The following is a 25,131-nucleotide window of genomic DNA, read 5'->3' on the forward strand; positions in this document are numbered from 1 at the left end:
CGACTTCATTGGATCGGTTGTCTTTGATATGCCTCATCGAGTCTATGGAAACATTTATGATATTTTAATTGCATTATTCTCTCACTACTCCACTCGTGGATGCCCCAATGTTTCCCACACTGAGCCCGGGCCAGGATATGTTGTCAAGCGTGATCCTCTGCATTGTTCGCCGTGCCTCAATGTGAGGGGGCAGGTATGCGCGTACATGGGTTTGTGGAGTATGATGTGCCATGTCCGCTTGTTCTGATATGATTTGCTATGGCCATTTGATATGACATATTATGCTACGGGGTTATGCCCCTATTCTGATCCTTCTGTGTTGTGGCACCAGCGTCGGGGGGGGTGGCCACGTTCTGTCTGCCGAGTCCCTTGGCAGGGGCCGGATTTGATATGACATATGTTTCTGTACACACTCTGCATGTTTTGAAAATATGTATTTGATACTTTGGATTTTCTGCTCACTTTCTGTACGTTCAGTACCAGTTATGATTTTGTTTCTGTAATTCAGGCTTTACATATTCAGTACATATTTCGTACTGACCCCCTTTCCTCGGGGGCTGCGTTTTCATGCCGCGCAGGTACCGACGACAGGTTTGCCGATCCGTCCGGCTAGGATATCTTTTCTGTCATTTGGAGCGCTCTTTTATTCAGGGCCATCTTTTGGTACAGTCTGTCACTTCTATATATGTATATTCTCGTTCATGGGTACGGCGGGGCCCTGTCCCGTCATATGATTCTGTCAGTCTGTTTAGAGGTCTGTGGACATGTGTGTGGGTTGGGGTCTTTCTGTACAGTTGTGTACTTATGTTGTGTTTGGGCGATCCCATTCGCCGCCGCGGCCGGTCCGCATATATTTAAATGTTGCTTTGTTGGCGCTGTGTGGCCTTTGTTGGTATTTTCTGCGTGCAGGGTATATGGGATAGTCCGTAAAACAAAGGAAACTCTGCCGAAAGTTTTCTGGAAATTATCTAAATTTGAAATAAAGCCTTGTCGGCTTCTGCCATATACTAGAATGCGTTTGAGTGCCCAGATCGGGCACTGGTCACGGCCTACGGGGTTGGGTCGTGACAAAAGTGGTATCAGAGCGGTTCGTCCTCGGAATGTCTACAGACCGTGTCTAGTAGAGTCTTGTTTATCGGTGTGATGTGCACCACACCTATAAACAGGAGGCTACAGGGCATTTAGGATACTACCCTTCTTTCTGTCTTAGATCGTGCGATAGAGCTGTGTTATCAGGATGACTCCTCCCTAACGAATTGTTACATTTGCAGTTATGCCTCCAAAAAAGGCGACAGCGGCCCAAAAGGCCAAGGCAGCAGCTGTGGGAGAGACTAGTCGGGCCCAGAGGGTTACCAGGGCCCATGCCCATATTGCTCCTGATATTTTGCCCCCGGCAGAGGGCTCTTCCACACCGCCACATGTAGAGGAGATTGGAATGCAGTTGTCTCTCTCCTCTCATCTCTCACCAACGGTCAGTTGCATCTCCCCCCCAACCCCCACCCCTCCCACCCCCCAACTAAGCCACCCCAAACGGCTACCGGTGACCCGCGACGGCGACCACCGCCACTGGTAATACGCTTCCGACCGGCCATATCTCTCTCTCTCTCCTCTGTTCTCTCTTTTCTTTCCTTCCTTTGTTTTTCCTCTTTTCCTTTCTCTTCTACCTTGCGACCGGAAATCCTCCACCAGTAGGTTTCCGGTCAGTTTCTGCACATGTACTCGAGTTTTCCGGCAGTTCCTGGCGGTGAACAGTGATTCCGGTCGGTGAACAGTATTTTCCGGCAGAGAACAGCATTTCTGGCGGCAAACAGAGATTTCTCGGTGATGAACAGGTTTTATTTACTTGGAGTTGGTACCTCCAATAGCCCATTTCCTGTCTTTTAGCCTTATAAATTTTGCCTGCTCCACCTAATTAAATACCTATTTCACTGCTTATAGACTATTGCTAACTTGTGCTTTAGTATTGATCCTTCGTTTGTCTTAGATTAACCTTTCACTAGCGTATATTTGCTTTACTGGCTTTGGTGAGGGAAGGTAAACTAGGGTCATGTTCTCGGTTGGGATCGAGGGCTAGGGTTGGGGGGCTAAGGGGGTTGAGGGAGCTTCTAGGTTGAGAGTAGGGTCTTGGAATATTGGGACTTTATCAGGAAAGTCCATAGAGTTAGTTAAGATTCTTAAGAAGATGAGGATTAATATAGCTTGCGTCCAAGAGACTAAATGGGTAGGACCTAAAGCTAAGGAGGTGGACTGGTACAAGCTTTGGTTCTCGGGCAAGTCGAGGTATAAGAACTGGATAGGGATCTTATTAGATAGTGAGCTTAGAGATCAGGTGGTAGAGGTAAGGAGGACTAATGACAGGATGATGACGATTAAGTTAGTCGTTGGAGGGTCCACCTTGAACATTATTAGTGCCTACGCGCCACAAGTGGATTTGGTCGAGGAGGTAAAAAGGCACTTTTGGGAGGACTTGGACGAAGTGGTGGTAAGTATACCGCCTACTGAGAAGTTATTCATAGGAGGAGATTAATGGGCACATTGGGTCTGTTTCGAGGGGTTATGATGAGGTGCATGGAGGATTTGGCTTCGGGGACAAGAATGGTGGAGGAGTCTCACTCCAGGATTTCGCAAAAGCTTTTGGATGGGTGGTAGCCAACTCGAGTTTTTCGAAGAAGGAGGAGCACTTGGTAACCTTCCGTAGCTCGGTGGCTGCGATGCAAATAGACTTTTTGCTTCTTAGAAAAGATGATAAAGGCCTCTGTAAGGACTGCAAAGTCATACCGAGTGAGAATCTTACGACCCAACATAAGCTATTGGTGATGGATTTGGAGATAAGAAGGAAGAAGAAGAAGAAGAAGAAGAAGAAGAAGAGGGTCGTGGATGACCGACCGAGGATTAGGTGGGGGAATTTGACTCTGTCTAGTGCCCTAGAGATGGGGGAGAAGTTGATGGTTATGGGAGCGTGGGATAGTAAGGGGGATGCGAGCAGTATGTGGGATAGGACGACCAGTTGCATTAGGGAAGCAACTAGAGAGGTATTGGGGGTCTCACGAGGCCGCCGTGGTGGGCACCGAGGGGATTGGTGGTGGAATGGAGAAGTCCAAGGGAAGGTAGAAGCAAAGAAGCAGGCATATGTGAAGTTGGTAGATATCAAGGATGATGAAGAGAAGTGGATGAACAGGGAAAAGTATAAGATGGCGAGAAAGGAGGCGAAGTTGGCAGTTTCGGTGGCTAAAACGGCAGCCTTTGAACGCCTTTATGCAGAACTAGAGGACAGAGGTGGGGATAAGAAGCTATTTAAGATCGCCAAGGCGAGAGAGAGGAAGGCACACGACTTGGATCAAGTGAAGTGCATCAAGGACGAGGATGGCCAAGTGTTAGTACAGGAAACTCGCATTAGATAGAGATGACAGTCATACTTTCATGAACTTTTGAACAAAGGAGGGGACAGAGACATTGTATTGGGAGACTTGGAGCACTCGGATAGGCGTCGCGACTTTGGATATTGTAGGAGTATAAAGGTTGAGGAGGTTAAGGGAGCTGTTCATAGGATGCGCAGGGGAAGAGCGACCAGACCTAATGAGATTCCTGGGAATTTTGGAAGAATGCAGGCAGGGTAGGCTTGGAGTGGCTGACTGGGTTGTTTAATGTCATTTTCAAGAAAGGTCTCAACCCTCGAACTACCGGCCCTGTCTGACTGGTCAATACCAACTCCCTGCCGCTAAGCCTAGGCGGCTACTAATCTGGTCAATAACTGTACAGCATCCCGCACGTCCTGGCCCGATACATCTGGCTGAGGAACTGGGACAGGTGCTGGGGGCGGGGTACGCAATGTCTCAGGCGGCCCCTCACTCTAAATCTCATCCTAGGCCCTCATGGCCTGCCGAGTACGGCTAGTGGCCTTAAAACCGCTCTCTATCCCTTCCGAGCAACTATAGCTTTCTTGCGGGGCATCGCTGAAATCAGAACAATTCATCAGAAAGCGAACGCTTAACACAAGGCTCTATCACACAATCTAAGAAGGAGAAAGAATGACAATTTCCTAATTGTCCTATAGCCTATTGTTTATCAGTGTGGTTCACAACACGCCCATAAACAAGAGACACGGTTTGTAGACAACCCTAGGACGGAACTGCTATGATACCACTTCTGTCACGACCCAAATCGATGAGTCGTGATGAGTGTCTGACCTCTAGCGACCAAACACCCCTATACTCATATCTGAATCTTACTGGACGTTTAGGGCCCATACATGACTTAAACTGATCTCATAAATAGGCGACATCATGAACACTGAACAATTTGTATATACATAAACATGCTGAAAAGTCAGTGCAAGCCAGCTAGGCTGCTATATATATTGTACACAAAAGAATTGAAGCCGACAAGGTTACATCATCTGACTAATACATACAACTGTCTACAGACCTCTACTGAAATAAAGGTTGCAGAAAGGACGGGACAGGGCCCCGTCATACCCATGTGCATATACATCTCAAAAGAGCTAGCATACCATAAATAGACTGCAACTCCGGATCAAATGGAGTGCACTGATCGCTGCTGGATAAAAGTCCTACTAAGCTGGACCACCTGTCTGTCTACCTGTACCTGCGGGCATGAACGCAGCCCCCCGAGCAACGGGGAGTCAGTGCGGATAATATACCGAGTATGTAAATCATAAGAACAACATATATATCCAAAAATCATGAATAAGATCTAAACTCATAAGCTGAAAGGACTATCTGCATGTACTTGTATGAACTAGTATCTGTATGTATCTGCATAAATCTGTGTAACTGACAATGCCACTGTGGGCGCATAATATGCATGATCATACCTATCAATGAAGGTCATACATCTATATATATATATATATATGTGTGTGTGTGTGTGTGTGTGTGTGTGTGTGTGTGTGTGTGTGTGTGTGTGTGTGTGTGTGCGTATATAACCTCTGATATATGTGCGTGTATAACGCCTGTCTCTCTTCTCATATCATATCGGCCTCTCGGCGGCCATCATCATATACATTGCTGTGGTACGTGCAGCCTGATTCTCATATCATCATAGTGGTAATGCATGTATAACGCCTATCTCTCTTATCATACTCCACATATATCTAATATTCGCGTATATAACACCTTCTGGTCACGGGTCAATGTACATAAATATATAATGAATGTAATGCATGAATAAACTGTATACATAGAACTAGCTACATAAAACTGGACCCATGAACAGAAGGAACACTCATAAGCGAGGTACATGAACATCAAAAACTGAAGTACTTCTAATGCTTCTAAGAGTAGAGCAATATGGAAGCTCTTTTACTCGCTTGTTGGCTCATATCATAGGATCATGCTCAAAGAAAGAAAGGATAGCCTTAACATACCTTGAAGTATATCCAATCGTCCAACTTCTATCTCTCGAACTTGCAAGTCTACAATTAAGATAACATAGGCCTTAATTAGACTATTTGCCTCGCTTACTAACCATCTTTAAATACATATAGAGCTTAACGAATTATGGACAACATTTCCCTTGTAAAATCAACAATCTTTCAACTTCCCATCCAATCTAACATCAACCACAATACCCACAACACAATGACAACACACACACACACACACACACATATATATATATATATATATATATATATATATATATATATATATATATATATATATATATATATCAAAATATTCTTAAATCCATTCCCAATCATCTCTTAAAATAACCCCAATTCACTATATTACCCTTCATCAGCTTACCACTTCCATAAGTATCCTCTCTCTACTTAAAATCACTAAAACTCATGATAATAAACCCAAATTCAAGGGTATAAATCATTTACATACCTTGAGGGGTCTAAGATTTCAAGAATCACTTCAACTCCAACTTTCTAAGCTTCATAACCTTGAAGAAACCCTAGAAACAACCTTCTTTTTCACAAGCACGGGTTTACGGGGCTCGCATCTTACCAAATCTCCACTAATAATGATGAAAAATATTGGGAGAGAAAATACTAGGGTTTTTTTTATTTGGAATGGAGGAAAATGAGAAATAAAGTCGTGGATATTAGATTTATACCTGAAAATAAAAAGCTACAGCGGTGCGGTTCGACGAGTGGGTCGATGACCCGTCGATGACCCGTCGACGGTCCGTCGACTTGCTCCGTCAACCTGCGCCTGCAGATGAAAGGCTGTGAAACCCTGTCGACGCCGCATAACGACGGTCCGTCGACCATGTCGACGACCCGTCGATGATGACTGGTGTTTGCAGATTTTATCAGATTCAGTTCAGGTCGCGTCGATTTGATTCGCTCAACTTCTAATCCTGCAAATTGCCAGGAATACCTGCTGGTACCCTTGTACACGGGGCAAGATACTTTCTACCTCCAAACTCGGGCTCGAGTCTCTATTCCAAAGGCATACCCGACTAGAAAACCATAGGTTCTACTACGATGAAAACGGGAGGTGCAACATCTCTAATCTCCTATTGTTAGTCCTATCCTCATTAGTTGTCTTATCTAACTAGTGAAGTAAATTTGTTATGAAAGTAGACTGATATGCCATACCCTCTTACATCTGTATTGATATTCATACATGTATAGGCCCTAGTTTGATAGATGATCCTAAGTGTTCAAACTTAACAAGTCCAAAATATTAAGGGAAGGTTGGAATAAAGTAGTTTGGTCATGTTTGGTCCAATCTTGAACAGTTTAGAGATTGAGACTGTTGTTTTGAATCATGAGGTCTGTTTTATTTTCTTTGTACATGAGTGAAGAATGTGGTGATAATAACTTATGATCATTGATTGTCTAGGCTTAAGAGATGGAAATAAGTAGGAAAGATCTTATAAGTCTAGTCTGAATAAAAGAAGAGGATAAAAAGAAAGAAAAAAAAAAGGAAACTGTGGCTGAAACCTTAAGGAAATGTTTGGTTTTAATATATGAATTGTCAAGTCTTTCTTTTGGTATATGCTCAAGGGTAATAAAAGAGAATCATAAGTGTAGATGTGTGGGTTGAAACCACTTGATTAATGGGAAAGTTTTTTAAAGACATCTTAGGAGAAGATTGAGAAAGGGTCAAGCATCACTTAACCTATAGTATCTTTCTTCCCAAAATAAGAGATTGTCATGGCATTCCTCATAAGTCTATGGGGTGTAACCTGCTAAATTTTCACATTTGGTATTCTCTTTGCCATTTGCAGAGTTAAAAGGATCCTAAAAATGAATTTCTTGTGCCTTTATTAATTGTTCACTCAGATTAATAAACCTGGTCTTAAGGTTTGACTATAGACTTAAATGAATTATGTTGGTCTGCTCTGATATGTCTTAAGAGAAATGGGTTGACTAGGCTAGATAATGTGTGGTAATTTGAAAGATTGTGGTAAAACTGGAAAGAGGAAAAGGCTTTCAAAAGGAATACTGTTTATTCTGAAAACAAGGCAAGAAAGTTTTATGTGGATGATATAATAAGGTAGATTCCTTAATATTTGGTTAGGTTGGGTTCATAATTAAGATCTTTATGTGAATTCTGTGTGCATTGATATGATTTCAATTTGTGCTTGAGAGATGGTTTGTTTTCTCCCTTTTTCTAAGTAATGGTAAGACCTTAAAAATAAGGAAATCAGTGGGTTGCATCCATTTAAAGTGGCAATACAGTGTCTTGGGGGTATATTTGACCCTTTCTTTGTGATGCTTTAGATAATATATCATGTTTCCCACTGTGAGATATGTTCTTGAGTTTATTAGTCTAAAGTCTAAGTAGAAGATAAAAACTGAACTTAAGTCATGTTGGATAAATGTGTTTTCCCTTTTGTGCAGTATTAAAAACCAGCTAAGGATATGCTATACTTGTACAGTTTGAAAAAATGAAAACTAGGAGTAGGCCACTGTTTATGAACATGTCTAAATCATGTGTATCTTCTTTTAAAATCAGCTTGGTTCTCTTTGCAATAGAATAGGATCAGGAGAAAAGGTCTAAAAGGGTTGCAAAACTCTGAACTTTAAATATTGAGTCTTTTGTGCATCCATGGGACTTTTGGCCTTGCTATTTGCTTAAGTTGTATCTGAAAGTGAAGTTGATGTACTCAAAATTGGATATATTACATAGAAGCATTAGAACTCAAAGTCTCTTGGCCTTGTTTGCAGATTCATCTTGATTTGAATTTCAGTTTATTTGTGTCTTACCCTTTAATTGAACTGTGCTGAAGGTGATGCAACACCTTACTTGTGTTTGTTTCAAAACAAAGAACTCTGATTTCACCTATTTGGATTTGTCATATCATGTCTGTTAGAATTATAGATTGGTTTTTTTCTGTTTACTTCCTGTATTTTCTGTGAGAATCACCTAGACTTGAGAATATGATTCCTAAAGAATGGCAAGAACCTTTAGTCGGGTTGTCCATAGGACATATAGGCTCATTTGAAGATTTTGTCTAAATAATTCTACATGTACTCTATGAATGCCAAATCTGTTGTGTTGTACCCTATCTTGAAGCCGGTTTACCCTATCCTTGTGTGCCTTTACACTTTGTTATGTCTACTTGAATCAATATTGTTAGGAACTATACTACTCCTATGTGATTGTCTATGTTGTGATTACTTGGTTTAGTTCAGTCTTGGCCATACTATGCCCACACAGATTACTTTCTTTTTCCATATTTAAATCATACTTGGTGCCTTGGTCTTAGGTCATAAGGGTAACTTGCCTGATGAGTATATCCACCTCTTCTCTCCTTGTTCTCATCTGTTCCTGTTAACTTATAATTGTTCTATAGCTATGTATATTGGACCTATCCTATTTATTCCAAGCCATGTGTGTGTATGTGGACCTGTGTCTTCCATGGTTATTGTTGGTTGAGAGAGGCAGTTTAGGTGGGAGGGGGGCTTAGTTTAAGCCTTCCCCTGGTGACCAACCATTCCGGAGGTTCATGAAACCTCTTGAACTTGTGCAGCATCAGGAATAAATGGGCTGATGACTTGGCCTTCCCACCACCTAGGTTTGGGGTTTGAGTTTAGAGACATGGAAATACATATGCACATTATTTGGGCTGGTGAATAAATATGATATATTACCTATACATGTGTATACTTGTGTATAGAGTAGGAATTGTAAAAGAATAGGAGATTGTGTATGTATGTGTGTATAGTTATATCTATGATAAGAACAGTAAAATATAAACTAACCGAGGTCTTTGTTTCCTTCCCCTCTCTACTGCATGGCCACTCGGGCCAAGGTCCAGCCACCCTATTGGGTCAAAGGCTCAATAGGGAAATTCTTTCAAGTTCGTTGAGTCTAAAAAGAGGAGAAAGGGAAGCTAATATATTGAAGGCCCAGTCACGGGTAAAAATGACACGAAGGCCCAACCATGGGTAAAAATGGTTGGGATTTGATCCACCCCATTTTATTTTCCTTATATTTATGCCTTCTTTATTTGCTTAAAGTGTTTCATGTATTGTATTCATATTTGTAAAAAAAAACCACAAACATTATTGGAATCATTTAGGTTGCGAATTAGGCATCTTAGGCAAAACGGTGCATATGTCGTTTAGATTGACTCTAGCTACAAAAAAAATCTTTTGAAAAATCTGGATGATTTTGAAAATTAAAAATGGAAAGCAACTGCGTTTGTCCTAATAAATAATAAACTAAAGAGGTTTTCGGAAAGAAAAGATAGTATATCATAGTGTTCAAATTAAGAGGATGAGTAAAAATTAGACAAGAAATCCTTTTCAATTATTAAAATACATTTTCTGGATTTTGAGTTGATAAAAAATGTGATATTTTGGGCCAGAGCCCACCTGAGTCCTTTCTTAAAAAAAATCAGACATTTCAAAAAAAACAAATGAGGCCAGAGCCCATTAAATTTGATCTTTTGAAAAACAAAATGACAAAAGTTATTATTTGGGCTAAAGAATCCACTTGACTCTTTTTAGTATAAATTTGTAGGTAAGAAAACATGGCTGAGGCCCATATTTAATAGCTACAACAAGGTATTTTTGGACTAGAACCCGTGCAGTTTTGTCTTTAAAAAAGAAACCAATAACATAAACCATTCTTTTGGTTAAAGCCCATCTGATTCTTTTAAATCTTTGGTTAGAAAAATTCTAGGCTAAGGCTTACGTTTTAAATAAATGAAGTAAGGTGTTTTAGGGCCTAAAAACCAAATGGACTTCAAAGTCAAAATTTTGCTCTTGAAATAAATCTGAGACTTTATTTAAAATAAAAAATAAGTATATATATAGCGTGCACATTTTTAAAAGGGGAATATATGCATAAGTTATTGGACCATAAATTCAATTCATTTTCTTAAGGATAAAACGTGCAAAAAATATCAAGAATCCCTTTCTTGTAAAATCAAAAAAGGGTCCAATTTTTATGCCCATGATTATAATTTTTTTTAGGTAAGGATGTTTTAGAAATGTATTAAACGGATTAACCCAGTCCACGTGTGAGCAAAGCATGAATAAAACCTATTCATCCAAACTATAAAAAATAAATAAACTTTTTATCCTTTTCTATATAAAAACTGTTATCCTTATATATAAAAGGAACTAATTATACATGGATATTATAAATCGGAACCTAAATACCCTATATGTAAAGGGAATATATTCAATTCTTTTCAAAAATGATATGCAACATGACAGGCTTTTGCGGGAAATAAACACTAAGTAAACAGTTCATGCAAATACTCACACATTGGAATTCGAAGGTCAACCGTATAGTACGAATCCTTAATACTAGGGTGCCTAACACCTTCCCTAGGGGATCGCCAGAATTCTTACCTACAACTTTAGATTAAGAAGGATTTTTCACGGCGTATGAATAAACCCTTCAAAACTGGGTTTCCTAATTTCCTAAAAATTAGGTGGCGACTCTTTTAAAACAAAGTCCGAAAGAGCACCAACGATTTCGAAGTAGCTTTTTCCGAACGCTAACCCCGCCCGCAAAAAATGTGAACTGTCACAGTTGGCTATAGTAGGAGCTAGGAGAAGTAGAGGTAGACTGAAGAAGAACTTGGGGGAGGTGATTAGACAGGACATGACACAGCTCCAGTTGACTAAGGACGTGACCTTAGATAGGGAGGAAAGGAGGTCAAGGATTAAGGTAGAAGGTTAGTAGTTAGTTGAGTGTTGTGGTACTTTTAGTATTGTCGTACTTTTAGGTATCACATAGTTTCTTTTTTTCGCTAATGTGTATTGATATCTGTTGTTGCACTTGTTTTGTACACTTGCTATTTTGTTGTTGTTTTCTTCTTTGCTACTTTGAGCCGAGGGTTCCTCATAAATAACTTTCTACCCCGCAAAGATAGAGATAAAGTCTGCGTACATCTCACCCTTCTCAGATCCCACATATATTACACTGGGTATGTTGTTGTCGTTGTTTGTTGTAAATGGTGGACAATCTAGAGGGAGAGTAATGCTAGATGCTTTAAGAACAAAGGAGTGCGTATTGGGAATATCAAAATGAACTGTTTATTTTTTGTATAAACAGAACTATGTTAATGATACTAATTACTACTATTATAAGAAAGGATTTCAAAATTTTGTAGTCCTCACATGAAATGTTTTTTCCATTTTACCCTAATACCTTGTAAGCTCTCACCCATTTTGATAAATTTGAATAAGTATATGGGCTAATTAAATGTTAGGAGGAGGAATGATGTGGAAAGCTGATAGTGACACCACAAAAGATCTATTAATTCAACCCAATTTCAAATTGATCCAAAAGTTTATAGTCTTTCTTTTATGTGTAAATGATTATTAAACTTGTTTCAAATTATCTTTTTTTTTTCTATAAAATTTATTATACACAAGTAAAAATGTTATTGTGACATTCCCTTTCTACCTTAGTACATGCTTAATTATTAATTAAAAATTATTTTTCATGTATAGTTAAAATTGTTTGAAAAAAGTAATTGAAGAAATATTGTTAGCTCTCCAAATCATAATCTATCTTCGATATCTATATAGAATAGAAGAGGCAAAAGAAGGATAGGATGACAAGAGTCACCATCATAAAAATCAAAATATAAAAAAAAATGCAACAGTTAAAAAATTAAGTCTTAATTAAGTTGTTGTTCGTGCATTATGGGGCGAAAATATAGGAATGAGACAGTTATCTTCTGAAAACCCTCTGTAATACATAAAAAAATTCAAACTATATTTTCTAACCACGTTCTCTTATCCATATCCAACACAAACTAAGGAGTCCAACACAAACTAAGGAGTCCAATTGTTCGGTTTATTTTGAAATTTTTGTACTATACAAATTCTTTTATGATTAGTTCATGGATATGTTTCTAATTTCATCTTATTGTGAAGGTGGTTAATACAAAAAAGGTAGTCCCAAGGGGAAATCAAAGCCTCCGTATGCGACTAGCTGAATGCTTGACAGGGAAGGTATTTTTCACTGCTAGAAATGATCAAGGTATTAGATTGGTTTCTCATTTTTTTCTTTTCTTTTGGTCTCAATCCAGCATTCACTATCTATCAAGGGCCTCACAAGCTGGCAATTTCGCGGAGTCATTCAAATTTAATTATATTGGAAAGTTACGATTTTGAAGAAATAATGAAAAAGGATTTAGTTTTTGGTTAACCTGAATTGCAGAGGAAACTGGGATCTGACTATTCTTCTGGAAATTGAGATCTGAGTATTCTTCCTCTTTTTTCTTCTCAATTGTTGCCCTCTTTCTGTTTAATCATGACTATGCAGCAAACTTCTTTGGGTTTATGATTTTGGGACGCATATGTCTATGGATTCAGAAGATTTAATTTGGTTGGAATCTTTTGATTGACTGTGTTGCGTCGATTTCACCGTAGACAAACATGTCAGAAAATAACAAACATCCAAAAATTTAATTTCTTAATTTCATAAAATAGATGATGGTTCCGTACTTACATTTACTTGATTTCTAAATATAGATAACTTTTGCATTATCTAACTATAGATCAGTATTAGATTTGACACAGTACCTTGTTTTTGTTTACTCTCGCTTATGTTCATTTCAGATCAGTTTTCTGGCTTTAAAGAGCGTTTTTTCAAGAATAGTCCCATGTAATAAAAGGATGTTGATCGTGATATGAATGTTTTTTCAACAAGTAAATGTTTGAATGACACATACTGTTTGTACTAATTTGCATTTTCTTGACGTTTTTTGGGTTGTTTGTATAATTTCTTTGTTATTATTCGTTCCGGTCTGCAGTCACAATTGTTGGAAACACTTTTAAGTATTATATTCACTTCTAACTACATTTTATCCCAAAACAAGTAACACTTGCTATTAAAAGAAACCTGACGTAGTTTGGCCTTTGATGATTACATGAATTCATTTGTTGGACAAATGTTTCTAGGTGTTTGATGATTACATTAATTCATTGATTGGACTGAAATTTTAGGCTAAAGAGCCATGGCAGAGAAAGCCAAAAAGTTCATGAAAGTTGGTGTGAAAAGTGGAATCCAATCACAACTTCTTAGATTCCGATTGAAGAGGAAGTATGGAGTTGCAAAAGACAAAATTTGTTCGTGATGTTCTAAAGAGTATTTGCTTTTCTTATGTGTGATAAAATCAAGCCATTCACTTGCATAGAGTACTAAAGATTGTGCTTAAATTTCTTGTACTTTTTGGGATGAACTTGAAGTTTCCATACGGCATTGTCTTTTTTTTTCTTTTTTTTTTTTTTTGGTCACGCATAATATTTTTTAGTTATTATTATTTATATTATCCGCGCATCGCGCGAATATGTATACTAGTAATAATAATAATATAATAAATAATTGAAAACGAGAGTAATCATTTTTCACATTTTTTGGACATTGAAATGCTTTACAAAAGATGAGATAATCAACGTTTTACATAATTAAGGACAAATGGTTAGATAAACATGAAATACTAAAACTACATACACGTTTAAGAAATTACAATAGTTCATTAAGAAAAACAAACTACAATATTTTTAAAGAAAATGAAAGATTAAAGTAAGAAAAACAAATAATTTCATTAACTTTCCTTTTCCTTTTTGTATGGTGTAATTGAAGAAACATTTAAAGTATTTCGTTGTATCAAGACTTTTAATTATTTAATTTTAAATGCTATCTTTATTTATAAGTGAACTTCATTGATGTCATCATACAACAATCTGTAGCATTAAATATTTCTTATATTACTTGAATATCATAATTATTTTTTCTTCCAAAAGAGGGGTTAGCCAATATAAGTTTAATAAAAAATATCAAGTTAAAATCTAACTTGCATGCGTTAATTTGTTTCAAATAAAAAGGAAGTCTATATACTCTAAAAAAAATGTTGTTTTTTTAACTTACAAAAACTTTTATATAATCAAATATCCTAGAAATATTGAAAAATTATCTAACTACCTTTACAACTGATATGATACAAAAACAACATAAAAAAGCAAGAGTAGAAAGAAAAAAACAATAAAAAAAAAAACGAGTTGCAAATATAAATTCTAATGTAACTTGAGTCTAGCTTATCAGAGGCCCAAATGTCACTGGTACATTAATAGAACTGATAGAATTCCTTTAAGTATAGAAAGGGATGCACTTTTCTAGTTTGTAAATACATTTGACAACTCCTCCTTGATTCAATATCTATAATACACTTATCTATTCAGAAAAATAAAAAAGGCTCGCTTAGGCTAAAGACGAGACTCACAAAGTCACTTCAAAAGAGAAATTCTCAACTTCAAATAAGACGCTCATGTAAGAGGTAAGATTTCTGATCGACCCTAACCTTCATTATTAAGCTAAAAGAGTTCTCTCTGACCTTAATTTTATACGTTGATCCTTGCCTTAGCCTAACTTCACCCGGTATCCAAATATCCCACCTAGTAAGTGTTACAACTATCCAAGTATTCAGGTACATTATCCTAATGGAGAATATATTATGTCCGAAAAACAGATTGTGGTTATGCCCAAGGAACTCAATGAACTAGAACAACGTTCTTTCATCCAGAGTCCACTTTTTTTTGCGTTTTTTTTTTACTTGTAACGACAGACAATCAATGTATATACCTGCTTACTGGTTATGGAGAAACATATTTCTCTCTAATGGATCAAATTTTACTTTTAAATTTGCGTAGAATAAAAGAAGAGAAAGGACCAAGAAAAGCAGCACACCACCAAAACATAATCTTGAGAGAATTATGATATTAAAGTTGGCCTTGTCTGCCAAGAGTTTTTTACCTCTTCTCCAACAGGTAACAAAAAAATTTACTATGACCCAGTTTTCTGGGAAACAAATGAGTCAGACCATAAGAGGTCTACTTATTATTTATTTATTTGTTAAATCAATGGTTTATCTTCTTCCGCATAGCAAAACATGCCACCTATCAGACTACAAAATGGAAAATGTGTGTCAATGGTTCCTCATGCAGTAGCAGATTTCAGGTAGGCAATGAGGTCAGCGCGCTCATGTGGCTTCTTCAATCCGGGGAAAACCATCTTTGTTCCAGGTATGTACTGTAGAAACAATCAACAGCATTGCATATAAAGAACATGCAGATTTTCTTGAAAGGAAATATAAGATAGTAGAAAAGCAAAGGGAACTACAATATGTATACTTCCATGCAATTCCCACAAGGGAGGATTCAAAAAAATTATGCAGCATGGTCGAGCCATCAAATAACCTTATATCTCGATGATAAACACAAAATATCTAACATAATGAAAATGCCAATCGCACCTTCTTGGGGTTGAGCAGATAATCATACAAAGTGTTTTCTCCCCAATTCACGGCCATGTTCTTATTGGCAGCAGAGTAGGAGTAACCAGCAGTAGTTCCGAACTGCCTTCCAAAAAGTCCATTCAAATTAGGTCCTGTTAAAATAGACACCGTTGTAAGTTACAGCACAACTCGTAAAACAATTCTAAAGAAAAGAATTACACATCTGCCAGACACCCATCACCTAGAAAAGATATGAAAAGATAATTGTCAACATGGACCCTTTTAAGGAAGTACCAAGAGATTACGAGATTTGAGAAAACATTGGCAACAAAATCAAAGAAGGGGAAAGGACTATCTTACGTATAGAAGAAGTGGGATGGAATAACTATAATACCACCCCCTCCTACGAATCATTTGTCAACCATCAAAAAAGAATGATGAACACAAAAGTAATACAATGAACATCATTATACTGGTATTCTGCAAAATGAGTATCATTAAAATAAGCTTAAAAAAATCTTGGTTTGGAATTTGCAATCATTTCTAAACTAATTCCATAGTGACAACAAAGAACACTGAGCAATCTAGTTTTCCCTTCAACAAACCATCGGTAAGTTAGCCATTAAGAGCAACCTAGTTTTGAGTTAAGAGCAAAAGATATGGCATTATTCACTTCAAAAATATGAAACTATTTAGCAGATAAACTGAACAAGCAACAATTTCTAGCCAGTTATTTTTCCACACAATTAAATGAGTCACAATTGGAGCAAAATAATCATCACAAGTACCATAAAGTGTTCAACTCATAAATTCCTGAATCAAGTAAATCATAATTAAATGATTGTTAAACATCTAACTAAGCTATAATCAGAAATCCAAGAAAACATTACATAGAGACAACACGTTAAACAATACCTGGAGTGCTATTTGAATTTATTCTATCTGTTTCTTTTTGGACAAACAAAATCTTAATCTAAGTTCATAGAGCAATCACTAATTTAGCTGTGACAAAAACTTTTCCTTTAAAGCGAGATCTTAAACTCAGTGTTGTCAAAATACTAATAGCTTCTTTGGATGGTTGTTACCTATTGTATTGTGTTGTTAGTTTAAATACAGTGTTTGTTTTGATTTTTACTAAATTTTATTACATTGTAAGCATTATGTAACGATGAAATAATGATGAAAAGTCCAATTTGATGTAACGACAGATTGGGTGTGATCGAATTGTTATATGTGTGGCATTGTGTAACGACGAGAAGCAATAAGATCTTTGTATTCATCAAAAGAATATAGTACAGTACAATACAATACCACAAAATACACTATCATATAAGTAATATAATACATTCTGCAACGACATGGAACAACCAGGTGGAAGGCATGGTGGGGCTGGCGCTTAAGACTAAATATGCATTGAGCACATTTAGTCTTGAAGATCTTCTCTCCTGCTTTTTCGTTTCCTGGTGGTGCCTCATTAAATGATGCCATTTTTCTTTGAACTGGTTTTTTTCTTTTCTGAATGTAGAGGAGAAAGGCAATATAGGTTTCCTTAGAAAATTATGGTGGCTTCAAAATATAACAAGGAGGAAGAAGAAAGCGTCTTTATAGCATGTGATGTGGTGGACTTTTCAAGAGAATCGCTTCTTTTTTTCTAATTTTATTTATTTTTCCATATACAACTATTGGTTGGTTGGATGGTTGGTTGGTTTACAATTTGGTTCAAAATTGAACGGTCATTAATATTTTCCCAATTATTTTTTTTATTTAATATTAATATTAATATTTTATTTGCCCTATATTATTATATGTAAGATTTCGGTCAAAATTCTGTCCGATCTCATGCCATACTTCTCCTTTTTGTTATTCTCTTTTTTAAACACGTTAGCGTGAGTTTGCACCCACTTCCACGACTCCACCAATGCGTACAATACCACCTATTTTCACACATATTTTACTTCCAACTATTCTAATATTGGATCACTCCCTTGAAAGCATTTAGGATTTTTTACTTAGTCATAGCTACTTCTAAGACCTATTTATGAATAGTAACTACCTTTTATTTTATTTATTATTCATAACTAAAATATTTTCTTAATTTACACATCACAACTAGTGTCCTGTATTTCACAAGTTTCTCTTTTAAATTGATTTTCTCTCACCTCTCAAATCTATTTCTCCCTCACCCTTCTCTTTCTCTCTCTCCGTTCCCTCTCCAAACACAGAAGATTTCGATCAGCGTTGAACAAAAGCTAATTAGTCGTGGTCCCAGAGAAATATAAAAGTGTTGATGAGATATTTTCAATTTTTACCCCAAATGCAGATCATCGGAAAATACACCAAATCCAGATCTAAGAAAAAGCCATGGACTCCAACATTACAGGCGGCTACGATTGGAGGTGACGATGGCGACGATGACTTTTTTCTCATTTTTACTCTTCCCATCTTCATCTTATTTCAAAAGATTTCCAGATCTACTTGCTTTGTTCGCCGTCGAAAAAGGAGGTGACGGCAGTGATTTTTATTGGGTGGAAACAACTCGATTTTAGATATTGTTTTGGGTGTTTATTTCCTGCTGGTTACAAAACTGATTTTGTTTGGTTTGTTCCTTACTTTTCCGACACTGCCACTTCTTCTCCGCGGCGGCAGCGGTGGTTCACCGGCCATGAGATTTCTACTGTAAGGATAGTAGTGAAGGCGAAGAAAGTGCAGTGCATCAACATGCTCTCAAATTCCAACGCCCGTCCACCATTAAACTGCTCTTTTGATCAAATTGCTCTATGTTTTTCGTTAATAATTGTTGAATCTCCTCTCTCATTGATAACGACGCTATTCTACCGCCCTCCAGCATGAATCCAACGCATACTCCACCTCCGATGAGAGTTGTGGAGCTTCATACTCACCAAGTGTTTGATAAAACGTTTTAGTATATTTCAGTGTGCTGTTTCAGTAAATTTCAGTATATTTCGTTGTATTTCTAACTTATGAAACAGTTTCTGATATATTTCATTATATTCCATTGTATATACACATACTACAATTTTATATTTCTTAAACAATCAACCATATTTCATTGCATTCCAGTGTATATTTTTCTGTATTTGGAAGTATTTCTAAAAGTTTGGAATGGAGTAATCTGCCTAATTTTGTATTTCCGTGTATTTCCCTGTATTTCAAAAACGCGAAATACAACCGAATACAACAAAAATTAGCTACGATTTGTAAATATAGAAAAAATAGCTATAAATTGTTAGAAGCTATTAAAAGGTAGCTGTTTATGTAAGTTATCCTTGTTATTATTATGTATGTCTTCTAGGCGGTAACCAACTTTTCAATTAAAGATCTTCTTTTAGAAAATTCTTCAGTTGATTTTTGTTCTCGTTTTTTTCTGAAAATAGAGAGAAGAAAAGGAGATTGTTAAAAATAAAAATAATTCACGTAATTTTATCTCCACTAATCGATTGTGTTGCTCTCGTTAGGAAATTTTGGTTGCATTGACTGAAAGTGACAAGGAAAAAGCGGTAATGGCTATTTTTTTCCTTCACGTTAGAATTTGGCGAAAATACAATCTTAAGAATCGTATCCAACTTCGTTTCATCTTTTATTTTTGTTTCTCTATCTTTATTGTTTCCTTTAAGCTGAATCAATTTTTTTCAATTTGAAATCAATCTCTTAGAATATTCTTCATAAGGAAAAATACCAACACAAAATAACAGAGTCCGGAGCCTAAATGGCATTAAAATGCCCAAAATAAATCAAATGGGATTGTCCTTTCCACGATATACCAAAAAGGATATATCGTGGATGGGGCAACGTTATACCCCCAAAAAAAAAAAATCAACTTGTCAGAGTAATATAAAAAAAAAATTGTAAAACGTGGTCCACGTTTTACAAAAATCATATTTTGTAAAACGTTGGCCAGATTTAGAGTCCGCAACTTAAATGATTCAAAAAGTGGTCCGGGTACCAAAATAACCCATTAAAAAAATGTAACCAAACTACCATTTGCGCACTAAATTAGTGCGCAATATAGGGTTTTTTTTCCCCAACAATTTTAAAGTTTGGAAATTTCACATTTTTTTCATACTTTGACTAAAGATTAATGATGTTTCAAAACTCTGAAATATGAATATTTTATATAGAACTTGATATCTTTTTTTGCTGACAATAATGTCGGCTCATTACATCAAGTATACCTAAATGTTTGGATCGTCGTTTTAGGGGTTGTAAAGTGTCCCGAAGTAAGTTTTGTTTGTTTGAATGTTGTTATCTTTAGGTTTAAGCAATATGTAGACACTTTTTATGTTTTATAGTGTTCACTAATGCTATTTGTCTTGTTTTCTCAAATTGAATTTCCAACATTGAAATTGACATTCAAAACTTCATTACCACGGTATTTCCAGAATATTAATATTGTATATAGAACCTGATATCTTTTTCTACGAACAATAATGTAGGCTCAATATATCAAGTAGACCTAAACGTTTGGTACGTCATTCTAGGGGTTGTAAAGTGCCCCGAAGTAAGTTTTGTTTGGTGAGTTGTTATCGTTAGGTATAAGTGTTTTACTTTAGTCAAGGCAATTTTATTTTAAGGAGTAGAGGGAGAAAAAATAGTTTTAAATTGATGAAATTTTAAACGGTTATAACTTTGTGCTCGGTTGTTCGCTTTATGAGATTTTTTTTATTTTGGATATTTTTCCGAGATCCAAAAAACGCCCATTATCTCATTCAATTTGAATTTTTCCCAAAAATTGGTGCATCATTTTCATTCTTCCTTAGTAAAAATCAGATGATAAAAAGTAGATTTCAAGATGGAAATCCCGTGGTGATGAAGTTTTGAATGTCAATTTCAATGTTGGAAATTCAATATGAGAAAACAAAATAAATAGCATTAGTGGACACTATAAAACATAAAAAGTGTCTACATGTTGCTTAAATGCCAACTTGGCTTGTTGGGTCTAGCTATTTAACTACTTTTTTACCTCAACCACTAGGGATCGAACCTTGGTGGAGGGACATGATAAGGTGTAGCCTATGAGACCGTGGTGGTGCAAGTACGTCTCGTAGTAGAAGAGTCTCTCGTACTTGACGTATTATTTTAAATATTTTGGTATTATTTTTTTATTGTAATGAATTATTTTGTACCTCTCGTATTGGATGAATTATTTTTTAATATAATATTTTTATTTGTACATTTGAAATAAAGTAATGCCTTGACTAAATAATAAAACACTTAAATCAAAACCTTATAAAATAAAACACTTAAACCTAAAGATAACAACATTCAAACAAACAAAACTTACTTGGGGGATATTTACAACCCTTAAAATGACGATCCAAACGTTTAGGTATACTTGATGTAATGGGCCGACTTTATTGTCCGCAAAAAAATATATTAAGTTCTATATAAAATATTGATATTTCAGAATTTTGAAACATGACTAATCTTTTGTTAAAGTATGAAAAAAACGTAAAATTTCCCAACTTTAAAATTATTGGAAAAAAATATAACCTATAAAAAAATATAACCTATATTGCAGTTTGGTTATATTGTGCACTAAATTAGTGCGCAAAGGGTAGCTTGGTTATTTTTTTTAACGAGTTATTTTGATACCCGGACTCACTTTTTGGGTCACTTAAGTTGCGGACTCTAAATCTGGCCAACGTTTTACAAAAAACATATTTTGTAAAACGTGAACTAGTCCACGTTTTACAATATATTTTTTTCTTTTGGTTATTACTCTAACAAGTAGAAATTTTTTTGGGGGTATTACATTGCCCCATCAACGATATACCAAAACCCCATTTGGTTTATTTTGAACATTTTAATGCCATTTAGCCTCCGGACTCCAAAAGAACCTCATTTCCAATGTAGACGTAATACGAAAAATTGATAACTCCTGAAATAATTGGTTAAAAAGGTAATTAAAAAGATAAAGAAAGATAGGCCCTTGCAAATTTCAACTTTTTTAAAACAATCATCTGAAAGAAGCTAGACCCAGTGATGACACTGTGGTTATGCTAATTTTCCCCTTTTGAAAATATGGTTTTTACCTCATAAGATTTGTGCTTAACTTAAATCCAGCATATACCAAAGCCACCTATAAACCAACTCAGTTGTATGCATAATGAAAAACTCTTCCAAAGTGCCTCTGGAAATTGAAATCCACAAAATTTGCTTATCCACATAATCTAGCATTACAGAGACTAAACAAGATGATCAGGCTTGCCTCAAAAAAAAAAAAAAAACTGGAACTTGGCTTCCAACTGGCTAGCTGATATTTAGCAAACAATGCATTCAATTACTCAAGTTCTTCGTCTGCTTGCACATACAAATGCAGCCAAGTCATTGAATTCACACTACTTATCACCGCGTTCTGGTGTGTATGGTATGGTGCCCTTTAGTTGAACTGGCGAAGTTAACATGTGATCGAGAATAAAAGGATTCCAGGAATCAAAATTATTATGCAGCATCGCTATTGTCTGCTTTTGACCTTTTACTCTTTTTCTTGGTCTTCACTTTCTTGCTTCCACTGTGTTCTTTTGATGCCTTCTTCCTTTTAACAGGCTTCACTTCCTCTTCTTCCATCTCTAATGTTTCATCTGTATCTTGTTGCTGAGGAGGTACCTGAATTTCTGTACAAGAATAATGACACCTCTACTTGTTAGGATAGTCAAATTAGATCTTATAGAAAAGAAATGGCTAACAACGAGAAGGCGGGAAGGTGGAACAGAACAAAATTAGGTAGGGCATAGTCTGGCTGATTGTTAGTCTATTAGACTGACAAAGATGAATACAATCAAGAGTTCAATAGTTGTTGACAAAATCAACCGAAAATTTTTAAAGGCAAAAAGAGGAGTGGTGCACAAAATCGACCAAAGAACTCCAAGTATGCTCATTCCAAGCACCCATATGGTGGAATATATATAAAAAAATGAGAATTTTTTTGTCTTTAGTTTTCCTGATAAGTTCCCATCTAAATTCAAAAAGGATTTGAAGTAACGGATTGTATACAAGAATTTAAACGCCATGTGTCAGAAGCAAAATATTTACCATGTAAAAGCTAGGAGTTGTACAAAGAAAAGCTCACCTCTGGCAGAAAATTTTGAATCAAAAACAACACTGCTAAGATGCTGCTTCAAGAAAACCTGCAACCACATACCAGCTTGTACTTGAGAATCTTCTCTTCTACTGATTTAAGATAAATAACAGATACACATTCATCATTCATTAATTACGCCTCATCCCAAATTAGTTCAGGTTGGCTACATGAATCCTCTGTACACAGTTAACTATTTTTAAACTGGCCGTCAATCTACCGGAAGGTCCGGAACCCTACTCTTTATCCGGGCTTCGGACAGGCTGTGCTTTTGATATGGGTGGAGATTTTTGTTACTGTCTCAGATCAATCCCAAGGTTTTGTAACCATGGACAATAAGTCATTTCATTCTGCGTTATTAACAGCCAACGACGTTGCTTTTAAATTTTCAAGGAATACTCATCCAAATTCTCGCTTTTGTAGTATTTCTGCATATATGCATGCTTATGAAAATTCATGGCACCGTACACCCTTGGATCTGAATTGCTGCACGGTGTCAATGATGGGTAATCAGAACATGTTAACCTTGAATCTCTTTTGAGCTAACCAGTTAACTACTTTGTAACATGTAAGAGGGAAGACATAGCAGTGTGTTGAAGCATAAGATCCGAACCCAAAAATATTATCAGCACGGACCAGGGGCGGAGCTAGGAGGGCGCAAGGATAAAATTATTTTATATACATATATTGTAGATGTTGAATCCGCTTGGCCTCTTCATATGTTTATTTCTTTATATTTGTTGAATCCCCTTGGTGAAAATCCTAGCTCCGCCACTAGGTAGGACTATGTCTAGGAAACCCATATACTTTATTTTTAACAAACTATTATCTTCACCAAAGGGGCAAGAAAAGAAAAAGATAAAACCCAGAAAGAAGGGTTTCTACCTCAAGTAAAAACCTCTCCTGTAGAAATGTCACCAATTATCCCTTTAATAGACAGAGCATGTAGGTCTTGGGGACATTACAACACAGTTTAGTACTCAGCGTGACTTTGTTGAATTAGACTGTTAACTCAACAAACATTAATTTTACCAACTTCAAAGTAGAACAATGGTAAGTGAATCCAATGGAAGTGAGTGCTTAAAGACTGAAAGTCGACTTTCTGAGGACACAGGAGCTGTAATATTAAATTGTCCACTCAATTCTCAAAAAGCTATGAAACAAATAAAAAACATACCGCAGACAGAAGTTGCCTTGACTTGACATCCCAAATGCGTAAATAGCTGTCCAAACCTAGTCAAGAGTATTTTTGGTCAAGTAAGTAACTATGAGCAATAAAACTTGAAGAAAGACAATAGCACTTCTGTAAAGAGACTGTGTTCCAGAGCTCCAGCTCTTAAACAATGTGAGAGATGAGGTTTCACAAGCTTAAGATTTTCTATTATGAGATCATATCTTGTATACAGAAAATCTGGAGCCAACATAAAAATAGGACAATATTCGTGTCCCCAGGCAGCAGCTTCCATTAATATAGGAAATATATATATATATATATATATATATATATATATATATATATATATATATATATATATCCAGATCAAATTGCCGTGGACAAAGTACATTGTACTATAAAGAAGCTAACAGCGATTTCATATACTCACCACATGAGGCTATAACTGGGAGCTCTGGATGCCTGACTATGGATTTTATACTTCCAGAACATTTCCCCAAGAAGGATCCCAAAAGTTTCCCTAAAAGGAGGATACACTCAACTGTGAGACCCACAATATGTGAATTAAATGAGCCTAGACATGTGAATCACAACATGAGAGCAAATTCATAAACCAAATCACACATTCTTACACATGATGAGCTTGCATCAAGTCAGCCAAAATAAACGCAAAGTACAGTGGCTAAGATAAACATAAAACCTTATTAGCATAGAGGAAACACAATAATAATAAATTGATGATTTCTGTTTGTCACATAAAACATTTTCCTTACTATCATAAACGCTATCCGTTCTGTGCCAGAACCAAATGACAGAACACACTTGGATACTGAAAAATGTGGAAAACAACATGCACAATCACAACTTTTTATAGCAATATCCTCAATATTTGGAAAAATCTGAATACTAGTTTTAAGGATCTGTTTCCCTTTTTAATGTACTCTTTCTCAATAATATAGTATTACTTACTTTTTAGTTAAAGGCAATAAAGTACTATTAACTTGCATGGCAGAGATATAAATATGTGAGTTACTTTGATGACAACATAAACAGCAATCACTATGGTGCGACAATAGTTTACCAGTGGCGTATATCAAAAGAAGCAAGATCGCCAGACCCATTTCCTATGTATATCGTATGTCCATCTACATCCACAGCTACAACT

At 36.3% G+C, this 25,131-nt stretch overlaps 1 protein-coding gene and 2 long non-coding RNA genes across 3 annotated transcripts; 1 reads left to right on the plus strand and 2 right to left on the minus strand.

The window, feature by feature from the left end:
• Positions 1–12,124: 12,124 nt before the first annotated feature.
• On the plus strand, positions 12,125–13,947 carry LOC132625080 (uncharacterized). The gene is made up of 3 exons (XR_009576633.1): positions 12,125–12,244; positions 12,332–12,437; positions 13,406–13,947. It is a non-coding gene; the product is annotated as an uncharacterized LOC132625080 (long non-coding RNA).
• A 1,209-nt stretch (positions 13,948–15,156) lies between these two features.
• On the minus strand, positions 15,157–16,934 carry LOC132625079 (uncharacterized). The gene is made up of 2 exons (XR_009576632.1): positions 15,712–16,934; positions 15,157–15,488 (listed from the first exon to the last, which is right to left on the minus strand). It is a non-coding gene; the product is annotated as an uncharacterized LOC132625079 (long non-coding RNA).
• A 4,862-nt stretch (positions 16,935–21,796) lies between these two features.
• Positions 21,797–25,087, minus strand: LOC132624717 (uncharacterized). Its single transcript, XM_060339453.1, has 5 exons — positions 25,048–25,087; positions 24,397–24,540; positions 23,970–24,025; positions 22,784–22,841; positions 21,797–22,328 (listed from the first exon to the last, which is right to left on the minus strand). Exons 1-5 carry the CDS (start codon positions 25,085–25,087, stop codon positions 22,156–22,158), a joined length of 471 nt encoding a protein of 156 aa, XP_060195436.1. The 3' UTR covers positions 21,797–22,155.
• Between the last annotated feature and the right edge of the window lie 44 nt (positions 25,088–25,131).

This window comes from Lycium barbarum, chromosome 12 (assembly GCF_019175385.1).
Source record: "Lycium barbarum isolate Lr01 chromosome 12, ASM1917538v2, whole genome shotgun sequence".
NCBI lineage: Eukaryota > Viridiplantae > Streptophyta > Magnoliopsida > Solanales > Solanaceae > Lycium > Lycium barbarum.

Bases quoted from the DNA above. Each gene is read 5' to 3' on its own strand.
- LOC132624717 (XM_060339453.1), bottom strand. From the start codon at position 25,087: ATGGGTCTGGCGATCTTGCTTCTTTTGATATACGCCACTG. The intron at 22,842-23,969 runs GTATGTTTTTTA...ATGTGGTTGCAG, and splicing joins CAAGGCAACTTCTGTCTGCG to GTTTTCTTGAAGCAGCATCT. The intron at 22,329-22,783 runs GTGAGCTTTTCT...ATTCTTGTACAG, and splicing joins TTCAAAATTTTCTGCCAGAG to AAATTCAGGTACCTCCTCAG.